This window comes from Mytilus californianus, unplaced genomic scaffold, assembly GCF_021869535.1.
Source record: "Mytilus californianus isolate M0D057914Y unplaced genomic scaffold, xbMytCali1.0.p SCAF_15, whole genome shotgun sequence".
Classification (NCBI taxonomy): Eukaryota; Metazoa; Mollusca; class Bivalvia; order Mytilida; family Mytilidae; genus Mytilus; species Mytilus californianus.
Window position 1 is genome coordinate 8,936,082 of NW_026262637.1, and position 12,480 is coordinate 8,948,561.

A 12,480-nucleotide genomic window follows, 5' to 3' on the forward strand; every position below is an offset into this window, starting at 1 on the left:
AATTGAGTGCTTTACTGATGACATCAAGTCGAAAACATTGTAAGGGATTGTAGTGAAAACAATGCAATTTTTTTTTCTTCAAAAATCAAGGAACAGAATAAGATCCCAGCTGAAGAAATCATGAGTCGCTGGTGCCGAATGGATAACTGCAAACCCTACCAGAAGCACAAATCGTCCAGAATTTGCTTTAGCATTAAGGGCTATGACGACAAGGTGTAACCTAGAGAACCAATTTGTTATACAACATGTTCAATGTAGAAAGAAAGGGACGATGTTACCAAGAACTTTGTGATTACTTGAATATGTACCAGAAAGATAATTATTGAATTTCAAGGAGATGTCGGAGGAGAATAAATAAGCGTTAGAGCAGGCAACGATGTAACGGATCTGTTGAAAAACAAGGAGATGACAAAGTGAGACATAACTGTCAATATACCGAGGATTCAGGGCACAGCTCACAAGTGAAACTTAAAGAACAAGATACCCAAATTAATTCCGTTGATCGTCTACAACCAGGCCGGGTACGACAGCCATTACATCATTACAAATATGGGAGAGGGTGGAGCACAGATTACTTACATACCCAAAAACGAAGAATTGTACATTCCCTTTACAAACATTGTTGGGGTTGGTGAGTTTAAAGGGGAGGAGGGGAAGATGTAGACAATGTACCGGGACTCACGCTTTATTGGCAGCCTGACATTTATGAATGCAATTGTTCAGGTACTTGTAGAGAACAACACAGCCGTCGCATTTCCAAACATACAGAAAGTGTTTGGAGAAATCAGGAATTCTAATGCAATTTTTATGTAACAATTTTTTTCATTGGTTAAAAGTTACCATCAAATCCACAGTTGACATGGCGTAACTAAGGAGGGACCCGCCATTTTGAATTGCTTGGATCAAAAACTATCAATAACTACAATATTATCGAAAATAAAACAACATCTACCTAAAAATCGCCGTTTTGATGTCATTTTATCCAAATTGGAATCGTAGAAGTAACGTAATAACTTTTAGTTTGTAAGTTTTCTTTTTATGACGTCACGTTTAGCGATGACGTCTTTGCGCCAAAATCATTCATGAAGTTTCGCGGAATTTTATTTTATTTCACATTTATACATTTTTTCAAGCCCTTATGTATTATTTCTTTTTGTAATGCATTAGAATCGGAATAACAGTACTGTAGTTGCCACCGTCAATTTTGATTTGATAGTCGCAAATTAGGAGATAACTGTATTGTATTTTAAGCTTGGCCTTCGTAAAACGTAGATTTTACTGTCGCAAATTGATTGAGTTTACCTAGCGACGCGTAGCGGAGCTAGGTAAACGGATATTTGCGACAGTAAAATCAAGTTTTACGAAGGCCAAGCTTAAAATACAATACAGTTATCTCCATTCTAATGCAGAATATTAAAATAAATTCCTTTTTATTAATATTTTGGCTTAAAATTACATAAATGAAAAAGTCCGCGAAACTGGTGCATCGTCTTTAGCATCTAAACAATGTGACGTCATGTGTATACTCACGATGTCAAACATAAACACTAGACGTATTTATACCTTTCGTACGCTTCAGAATTGTTTCAATGTTGACAAAAAGAAGATTGATTGATTGATTGATTGTTGGTTGCTTAACGTCCAGTGGCAAATATTTCATGCATATTCAGGACGAGAACAAATTAACAATAAATACAATAGGCAGGTTCTGTAAAGGGGGCGTCCGGGATTGAGGTCGGAGAAATTTAGTCTGCCACCGGAAATGAGGGTATATTGGATAGGGACAGAAATTTAGCCTTGCAACAGGTCACCTACGGACCCCTCAAAGAGTTGTTGCAAGGGTTCTTAACGTGCAAAGAGCGTGGCACTCTCTTTACACGAGGCATCGGATTTAACGTCCCCATTCTGAGCGGACGTGGCTGCAAATTTGTACATCCCGCACAGCCAAACGGACGCCCCACTTTAGCAAGGGTTTTACTGCCGGTCGGAGGAAGACCAATAGTGACCATACTTCTATTCCCCAGTCACCCTTGGGGGTACAAAAAGAAGATTTTGAGGCTCAAAATGTGACTTTCTTGTTTATTTTGTGAGAAATCACATACCAAAAAAAAACGGCTTTTTTAGCTACAGACTGGTAGAACGTGGAATCTAACCCTTCAAAATATTTGTCAACATCCAATGAAAATTATCGATACAAACGAATTGCATTAGAATTTCCATTTTACTGTCTCCGCTACGCGTCGCAAGTAAAACTGCATTTGCGACCATCAAATCGCCAATTGACGGTGGCGACTCTTCAACTGCAGTACTGTTATTCCTTAATTGTATAAAATAAAACAACACAATTCTAGGGATGGTAGGAACATAGCCATGAGAGAGATAGTGGACAGTCGAAAATAAGAGTACATTGTGAATCATCTGGATGATTTCCAGTTTAGGACTCGGTGCATTGAAGGAGTTAAAGCAGACAAGAATACCCAACTAACATGAATTCGCGACTACAAAGCCAGTACCTTTGGAATCTTTTACCTCTCTTTTATAAATGTTATGGGTCAAAATTTGAAGCCTGGATACTATTTCTGATCAGTTTGCAACATATGCGGAAGGTCGTAGGTTAGAAGTTATTCTTTAAGGATCCTCCTCATACATGATTTTAGTAAGTTCATCATCATGATCTACAATCTATGAGATAAATCTCTGTAAAGTGTCTCCAATTTTGTAGTGTTTCTGTCCAATCGATAATGTCTATCCCTTGTCGTCTGCTAAAAGAGCTTTATTGTTTTGTGTTGGACTATGTCGATGGGAGCATTTTCTCAGAATCTTTTTCGTTGTGTTGTAGGAATCATAGCCCGATTTCAGATATTGTTTGAAGTCGCTTAATGCAAGCTCATCCTTGATCACATTATTCACACCTTTAACTCTCCTGATTTCATAACTTTCTGTTTGAATGGCATACCGTTTCCGTCTTAGACCGACACGTGCAACCATTGGTATTCCAGCATAATCGAACGTGAAATATATAAACTTTCTTGTTTACTAGTACCTTAGTCTTGACTTGGAATGTATGGTCAGTTGGACATCTCGTACCATTGATGCACATTTTCATATATGTATTTGTAAATGTCTGTGAACTGAATATCGCAAACGACACTATCAGTGTTGCGTATATAGCAGATCGTGGCTCGCGGGCCGTATTGGGGTTTGAGGTAGTCTTATACAAAGTCAGTCATCAATGCTTTGGACTAGACCAAAATCGCAAAACCTAGAACGATTGGTTTCTCAAATCCCAACTTGTTTCGTGTCCAATGGATTGCAGGCAAAAAATCGTTAAATATATTTCGTTTCTTGAAATTGAAGTTGATTGCTTGTTTTCAAGCTTTCGTTTTGTTACGGATACCAACACGGTTCCAGATATTTTTCATTCTTTTTGCAAACACTTTCATACTTTTTACTTTTTTAAAATGTAACACTAGATTCGGCTCGGAGTTTATTATTTTTTTGTTAATGTAAATTTCAACATGGGCCTTGGTTGGATATGATACATGTAGCTTTATGGATATTCCTCAGTTTCAACTTCCGGGTCAGACACTCTTTAAATTCACTTATATAATGCACCACATATGTTGAAATAGGTTGAAAATATTTATCTTAAATGTATCTATAAATTTTTTGTTTCCTTAATATTATCTGGCCAGTAAGGTCTCGGGTGATCATTCCTCGTGTCAATCTCATACATGTAGTCTTCGCAAATTTAAGTGTTTGTCTATTTCTTCAGGCTTGTATTTTGAAATCCGAGTTTTACCGAGGTCCCAATATCCTCAAAAACCGTTCCATTGGAAGTAACGTATTATACTTTTACCTTTAACATTGGTGCTGGCTTGGTAATCGTGCATTCATGTTAGCTAGGTATTCGTGTTAACTTTAACTCCTTTGATCTATCGAGCCTTAAGTTGGCAATCATCCAGATGATTCGCAATGTACTCTTAATTTCGCCTGTCTACTATTTCTCTTATGATTATATTCCTGCCATTTTCCGGATTTAGTTTTATTGTAAATTCCGGGTAAAGGGAAATTTCTCCAAGCACTTTCTGTGTGTTTGGAAATACGACGGTTAAGTTATTCTCTGTAGACTTGCTTTCATAAATGGCTGGCTGTTAATAAAGCGTAATGTCGGTACACTGTCTGCATCTTCCCCTCCTCAAGCCCTTTTTGCTCTGCAAAACTTTTTTTGTAAAACGAAATATATTTTTTGTTTGTTTTTGGGTATGTAAGTAATCTGTGATCTACTAACTCACATGTTTTAATGAAGAGGTAGCTGTCGTACCCAGCCATGTTGTGGAAGATCACCAGAATGAATTCAGGTGCCTTGTATTTTAAGTTTCACTTGTGAACTGTGCTTTTGTAAACCCCGGTATGTTGACAGTTATCTTTCACTTTGTCATCTCCTAGTTTTTCTCAACATTATTTGCCTGGTAAAACGCTTGTTTATTCTCTTTCAACATCTCCTTGGACATAATTATTATTTTTCTGGTACAGAGCTCAAACATCTTCTTTAGTTTATTCATAAGGATCTCGGCCACACCATCCGTCTATTTCTACATTGTACATGTTGAATAACAAACTGGTATTTAGTGAACACCCTATCGTCACAGTAATTAATGCAATAGAAAAAGGACGGTGTGTGCTTTTGGTAGGGTTTGGTGTCTGGTTTGCAGTCATTCATTCGGCACCAGTAACTCATGATTTCTTCGGCCGGGATTTTATTCTTTTATTGATTTTTTTACAAAGTTTTGAATCCTCACAATGTTTTCGACTTGACGTCATCAGTAAAGCACTCAAATTCTACGTACACTACGAATTAATGGAACCTTCATTGATCAAATATGGTTTTGAAAATCTGGATAGGCTCCTTGATCCGGCATCGTTACTTTCGTAGTCATCTTTTTTATTTTTGATCAGATAGGGTCTGTTTACTTTGGAAGTGATTAAAAGAGAGGCGAAAAATAACAAAGGGATATATATAAGTCGAAAATAAACTGACAATGCCATGGCAAAACACAAAATATGACGAAAAGACAAACAGCAGTACACAATACACAACATAGAAAACTAAAGACTGATAAAAACGAACCCGACCAAAAACCAGGGGAAATCTCGGGTGCTTTGGAAGGGTAAGCATCTCCTTCTCCACATGTAACACCCGTCGTGTTACTCCTATAAAATATTTTCATTGGCTATATCAAGTGAATCTGTAGCACACGTTAGTGGATTGGTAATTGACAGTTATCGAACTCTAAGACAGCAACAAATTCATCAACAATCAACATTCATAAAGTGTTCTTTACATTTTTATACAGAGAACTGTGTTATTTAAGTAAGAATCACTTAGATTGTATGGCATTGCAAAGTTTTTACAAACTTTACGGATATGCATATAGATATACATATAAATATGAAATTTTCTAACTCACTTTGTCCCTTTAAGATACTCTTGTATGTTATTTGGCTGAAGTAGATTTTACGCAACCACATGAGCATGCAACTACTAGATACTTCACTTCTTCACGAGAATGAATAGTAGAAAAATGATCAGAAATATTAGATAAATGAGTGGAATACAGATATTTAATATAGTACTCCCCACAAATAAATGTCTTACATGGGATTCGAAAAGTGAACGAAAGAGTTAAAAATTATACACGTCAGATACGTCTTTTTGGGGAATACGTTACCATATGAATCACAGGATATATAGTGTGGTATTTTAATCAAGATTCTTCCATGGGAACTGGAACACACTGGACATGGTGATTTAAAAACGGATTGAAATATATATATTATGATTATTATGAACTTTAGCACCCGAAGAAATCGATTGAGTTTTTACAACTATAAATTGACTAAAACATAGATGAACTACAAAAACGCGACACAGTAGTGTGTGAAAATATTTGTTTGAATGTTTTGAAAATGCTTTCAGATGGTCAACCGTTTGATGAAGTGACGTTTTGATTAAAATTATGAAAAAGAAAGATGGTAGATTAATTTGTATTTGTAAAAGACGAGCGAGCATTGTTACTCTTTTCGTGAACCTCGATGGTAAAACGAATGCAGCCCGGATTATGCAGAACCACTCAATTAGTAATCCCTCCGAGCAAAATAAGGAGATGAACCGATGAAGAAAGGCTGGTATACAAAGAATTTGCTTGAATTGGTCGCAAACATGAAAAAAAAATAATAAAAAAATTGTTAAAAGCATGTTATCGATGGGTGCAGAAATCAAGGAATACCTCGATGTGATTGTTCAATCGAAACTTACGGATAAATCTAAACAATCACTTACAACCGCAGATGACAAGATAGAGGTTAAAAAGCATCAACGTCCTTTTTAACATACTAGGTGCAAACAGAAGTTAGAGAAGAAATTTCTACTTAAGAAAAAAATCCAGGCTTAGTTATTTTTCAAAATAGGTCCAAAGTTGGGGTCGGACACCCTACCCCAACCATACGGATCAGTTAATAAAAAATTCCATACGGCAATACTTTTTTTGCCACTAGGTGCAAAGTGAAGCTAAGTAGCTGGGGTTTACTTGAGAAAAAATCCAGGGTGTGGTTAGGCTTACTTTTTTTTTTAAATCAGGTCCAAAGTTGGGGTCGGACACCCTACCCCAACCATACGGATCAGTTAACAAAAAATTCCATACGGCAATACTTTTTTTGCCACTAGGTGCAAAGTGAAGCTAAGTAGCTGGGGTTTACTTGAGAAAAAATCCAGGGTGTGGTTAGGCTTACTTTTTTTTTTAAATAAGGTCCAAAGTTGGGGTCGGACACCCTACCCCAACCATACGGATCAGTTAATAAAAAATTCCATACGGCAATACTTTTTTCGAAACTATGGTTGATACGAAAGCTTGTGATCTACGGACTGCTTGACCAAAATTCCAAATCGGGGTACAATACGGATTTTTTTTAAATAGGTAAAAATAATTTCCTTGCCCACCATAACTTGTGCACAAAAAATAAACCTTTCGTCTAATCAAAAGTAAGCGAAATCCATTCGGTTAGAAATAGAATGTTTCGTTAAATAGCTTTGTTTGATTTAAACAGATATTACAGCACGAGTGCAACTGTCTATTTTTGTAATGCAGAACCATTTTTATTTTTCGGGAACTATTTGACAGGATGCCGAGAATATGGAAAGCAGTTTGACACAATATCACAAAATAATTTTTGATGTCAAATTTAATTCCATGAAGCAATGTTGACAGCATTTTAAAAAATTTATAGTTATTAATGTGTATTCGACTGCTTCATTAGAAATTAAAAACTGATACTATAGTGGTTATATATCAAAAAAACATTTTGAGTACGTTTGAATCTTATGCAACTTTTGGGTTCATAGACATATCCAAATACTGGCTGCTAGCATAGTGGCTGCTAGCGAGTGGCTGCTAGCTTGAGTCTGGTTAACCCGGCCGCATTATTTGTGTTCCTGTCTACAAGCCATAAACATGTAATATTAAAAGTGGTTGTCCTTGGTAAAATTAAAATTTTGTTTACGTTTTATTATTTTAAAATGAATAAAATACACATATTATTGTTTATAAGCATGGAAAATGCAAATTCATTTTTCATATTGCTGCGCATATTAACCAATATGATTGCAAGATTCTTGCTTCATAAGAATTTATACCTTATATAATTATGTGATGAATACTATTATTATATTAGACTTTTTCACCTTTGGCATCAATTAGTACTATTAATAGTATTATTGTAAAGATAAGCGCGCATTTTTTAACCGAAAAAAAACAACCTTATTTACACCAAACCAATTTATTGTTTTTTATTCAGACATGCATGCGTAATCAACAAACACCACAAAACGAACTCTGCTAAATTATTATTGGTGTCATGTTGTTCTAGAAGAGTCGTGAAATACTGCTCTGTAACTGTCCTATTTCCAATTGGTCATCGCTGGTCTTTTGTAAAAGCCTAGTCAAACGTGGCTGGCTTTAAAACGAAACTTATTATGACCCTTCATAATTTATCTGAAACCGATTCCATAGCTGATAAAGACGTGACTGTACATATCAAAAAACAAATACAAGATACTGAGGCCATTTTGATGCACACTATTTGCATATTGAAAATCGCTTTCTCCTTAAAATGCAAATTTTTTTACATGACAACATTCGAAACAATTCAAACCAAAAAACCGACGGCGTGATTTATGACAAAATGATACACATATATATGACAGATAGTAACCAACGTCAACTACTGAATAACAGGCTCCTGATTTAGGACTGCCTGGGATCTTTGATGAGTTTTTATTAAGACAAAAGGCACAAAATTTGATCTTAGAGTACTCACAGTTTCTGAAAGCTAGTTCAAATCCATTAACAACTAATGAATAAATCATGTTCTCCCAGACCAAATGGCTTGAGAGAAAAATACTGCATTATTTGGCTGTCTGTAATGTTTTACGGAACTATAAATCATACACTAATTTGATGAAGCTGTTTCAAATCCTTTCTGGAATATTTTTATACCCAATTGCTTATAGCGATCTTACACAAATATATATGCATTAAAGTCATAAAGTCAACCGAGAGACGGAATTGCGAAATGAAACTATTTGAAAATCTGCATTTTTCTTACCACACATTTGTTCTTGTCATAGATGGTTAGATGATAAATCTAAAGAAAGGAGTTACTAACTCTGTTCTTTTACTGCAGATTCAAAAATTGGTGAGTTTCTAGGCCTGATATGTAATAAATTTGAAAACCAAAATCATCTCAAAAGTTCTCAACCGGATGAAGACAACAATTACAGAAAGTTTTCTCATGTGGTACAAAGTTCTATTCGATTGTTATTTCGTTACGTAAAATTATCTGACCAATATTGCGAAAAGTGTAGAAACCAATTTCACGAAAACCGCTAAATCAGTTTGTATTAGAAGTTACATATTCAAAGACTATCTTTTCCCTCAACGATTGGTACTTACCTTCACATATTAGGTTAATGTCGATTGGCAAAGAAACAATATTTAAGATCCATGTTCGCATGCAGAAAACTTTCTGTAGTTTTGAGGTTGTAGAAAAGTATAACAAAAATACCGAAATCCAAGATAAAAAATTCAAAATGGGGAAGTCCATTAAAACGGACAAAATTAAACGCTATCAATCAACGGAACAAGTGAAAACAACTGCCATATTCCTGACTAGGAACAGACATTTTCCGAAGAAAATGGTGGGTTGCAGATTATTGCGCCAGAATTTTGACAAACGTTTGAAATATTTTTTAATAAAATTTAGAAGATTTCAGTACATAATATCTAAGATTTATCGGTTTCAATGTATTATACCAATGAAAATTGAAAGGATATATAAATTATATAAACTTGTACACGTGATATTTTTTTCTGCATATATTGTATACAAGAGCACGGCAATAAAAAAAAATATTGGGACATAATTATTATCTTTTATGTGAACAGATGTACATAAATCAAACGAAAAAACAAACCAATTTTGTATTGCCAAATGTGGCGCCCCTAAAGGCAGTGTTATAAAAAGACCGGGAAAAAAGTTTAAACAAGTATAAAGGGTGATGAACATATGCATTTTTAAGAATAACATTTTATGATATACTTGTGTTTTCGGGTAAATTTGTGAGCAATTTAAACGCGATACGTACCGAATATCAGGTTGTCTGCAGATTGAAATTGTAAAATATTTGTCGAGTGAGCGCAGCAAACGAGTTCTAAAAAGCTTCATATTGTGTCGAGCAGCTGATATTTTACAATATAAATATGCAGATAACCAGATAATCGATTTATTGGGTTGTATTTGCGCATTTTTCATGATAGAAACAAGTTTTTTGTTTGTTTCACCAGCAAACCGTAAGATGACTTGATAAGTTCTGGGCAAACTTATCAACGTAGGTTTATTCATTATGATGTCGGTGATATGTCCGGGTCTAAGTTATTAAGGCCGCATGCCGGGTAAACGTATTTAACGTCAAAAAGCCGTGATATGCAATTTTATTAAGAGCTAAGCAGAGTGATACAGACAGTGGGACGAACGATGAAATAAAATATAATAATCGTTTGAGCTCTATTAAAAAGACACATGTATATCGAAATGACTACAATGCAAACAATGTTACTGCTTTGATGTTAAGTAATTGTTTACCATATGGTAATATTATAGTTTTACATCATATTTTGTCTATTTTTGGTAATACAAAGTTAAGCATATTAAGTTTAACTAACAATCTGAAGGTAGAGCATCTATATATTCTGTTTTAATTATTTATTCCCTTCATCAGGATGTGTTACTCTACTTTTGTTCACGACGGCATACGTTGCACTTGTAGAAGCTGTTTCTATGTTTTTGACAGAGCTATTTGTTTTATGACTTTTATCTACAACTGCATACATACAACCACTTTCTGTAGGGGCATTTATATGTTCAACGCCATTATCTTCATTGACTTCTATAGCAGTATTGGTGACTTGATGTGTATATAGACTTGAATCTTGAATGTTTCTGTTGTCGTCAACTGTACTATAATCACCATCGTCTTCACCACTTATATGTCTAGGTATATCTCCATCTGCAGTAGAATAATTAACATCGATATCGTCATGTCGTTCGGACGAGACATACAGCACATTGTATTTCAGACCATCGTCGTCATCGTTGTCGGCGGCAGAGGAAGCTCTGCAGTTTGCACTGTTTTTCCCTTTACCAGAATGCGACTTTCTCCTGAAAGTGTATAAAATATTGTGTACGTTTGAATAACAGAGTCGAAATTACAATTATTTTATATTTTTTTCCTGTATGTCAAATTGTTTTCAGTGGCGGATCCAGGATACGCCCCCCCCCCTTTTTTTTTTTTTGATCGCCAAAAAAAAATAAATGAAAATCATGTTTCTCACGATTATAGAAAATACTTTTTTTTAGCTAATATCGTTCAAAAGATTTTTCGCCTAACTCCGCTCGGCAGTTTCTATTACGTTATATGGAATTACGCCCCCATTTAAAATCCTGGATCCACCTCTGGTTTTTATACATCTAATTTGATGAAACAATTCAATTATATATTATCACAGCTATCATTTTTGTTTTGACTTAAATATAATCCATCAGCAATGTAAAAATGTAATGAGTTGTCGTAGGCGCTACAATGCAGGCGGTGTTGTCGTTGGCGCATCTATAGCTTGAGTTTGCGTTAAGTATGGTTACACATACCTTTTACGAACTAATTTTGAAAATGTTTGCACAACTCGTATAAAATTAGAAAACAATAGTATTAGTTAAATGTAAAATCAATAGCAAAATGAAATACATTAACTTTGTGATATAATACTGCTGACATATAACTTTATTGTTCAGTCTATAGTTTTTTTATGTTGTGTTTTGTATACTGTTTTTTGTCTTTTTGTCGTTTTTAGTTTTTTGCCATGATGTTGTCAGTTTTTTTCTACTAATGAGTTTGAATGTCCCTTTAGTTTCTTTCGCCTCCTTTTTCTTTTCCACTTTTTTACTCTAATAAACATTTTTCAGATTTTGTTTTTTAAAACTAATTTGGTTATTTTATTGCTAAAAATTACAATTCTAGAAAATAAAATTTATAGAATTAAATCGAAAGTTTAAAGTTTCTTTTTGAGTCTTGTTTCTCAAGTATAAGCACAGTAATCTAGGAAAACGTGCAATGAGTTGTCAAAACCGTAGCCTAAAACATACAGGTGTCTTCACAATATGTAAAGGACTATAGCAACCTAAAGTCATTAAATTTCGATATCAAATATTTGCTGCTAACACTAAAATAATACACAGAAATCAAACTAATTTCCAGTGCACTTAAGTAGACTAAGATTCACTTAAAAATGTACTATTTGATCAATACTGAAAACATCAGAATTGTATATATTCCTTGTCACTGGAAAGCTAAATACAAGTTACAGATTTCTGACAAACCAGGAAAATTATAAAAAGCCTGGTCTGTGACAGTTTACACATATTGAAATTAAAAAAAACTATTGATCTATACAGTGCTAATATTAACTACGAAATGAAGAATGTACCTTTGAACTACAATACTTTGAAAAGGAGGAGTTAGCATGGACCTCTAATTGTAAATTGGGAACGATTTAAACGCTAATTGAAGTTTTTTTTCTTTTGCAATATATTATCATATTAGGAAATAAGCATATTTGGGAAGAAAACAAAATATTTGCAGAATAGCTAAAGAAATCTTTTTTCATGCTTCAAGAATATATCTGTCTTTAGAAATATATTAACGAAAAATCCTAGCATTATCGGGCAAACTATGGACTGGAGTATATTGTCCTTAAATACAAACGGAAAAGCCATACATCATACATAAAAGCAATTTTCTCACCATTTAGATATTTGTGTTGAAGTACAGAATGTATAGGCCACATTCCAACTTTTGCTACTAAATAT

The 12,480-nt window shown here is 34.4% G+C and overlaps 2 protein-coding genes across 3 annotated transcripts in view; both read right to left on the minus strand.

Moving 5' to 3' along the window:
* Positions 1-12,480, minus strand: part of LOC127725335 (protein fem-1 homolog C-like) — a 236,574-nt gene that overhangs the window by 168,979 nt on the left and 55,115 nt on the right. The gene's annotated exons all lie outside the window — the stretch shown is intronic.
* LOC127725338 (uncharacterized) overlaps positions 10,034-12,480 on the minus strand; it is a 36,005-nt gene continuing 33,558 nt past the window's right edge. Inside the window, exon 6 of the mRNA XM_052232269.1 lies at positions 10,034-10,776. Within this exon, the coding sequence (XP_052088229.1) occupies positions 10,317-10,776 (460 nt within the window). The 3' untranslated portion in view covers positions 10,034-10,316. The remainder of the gene's footprint in view (positions 10,777-12,480) is intronic.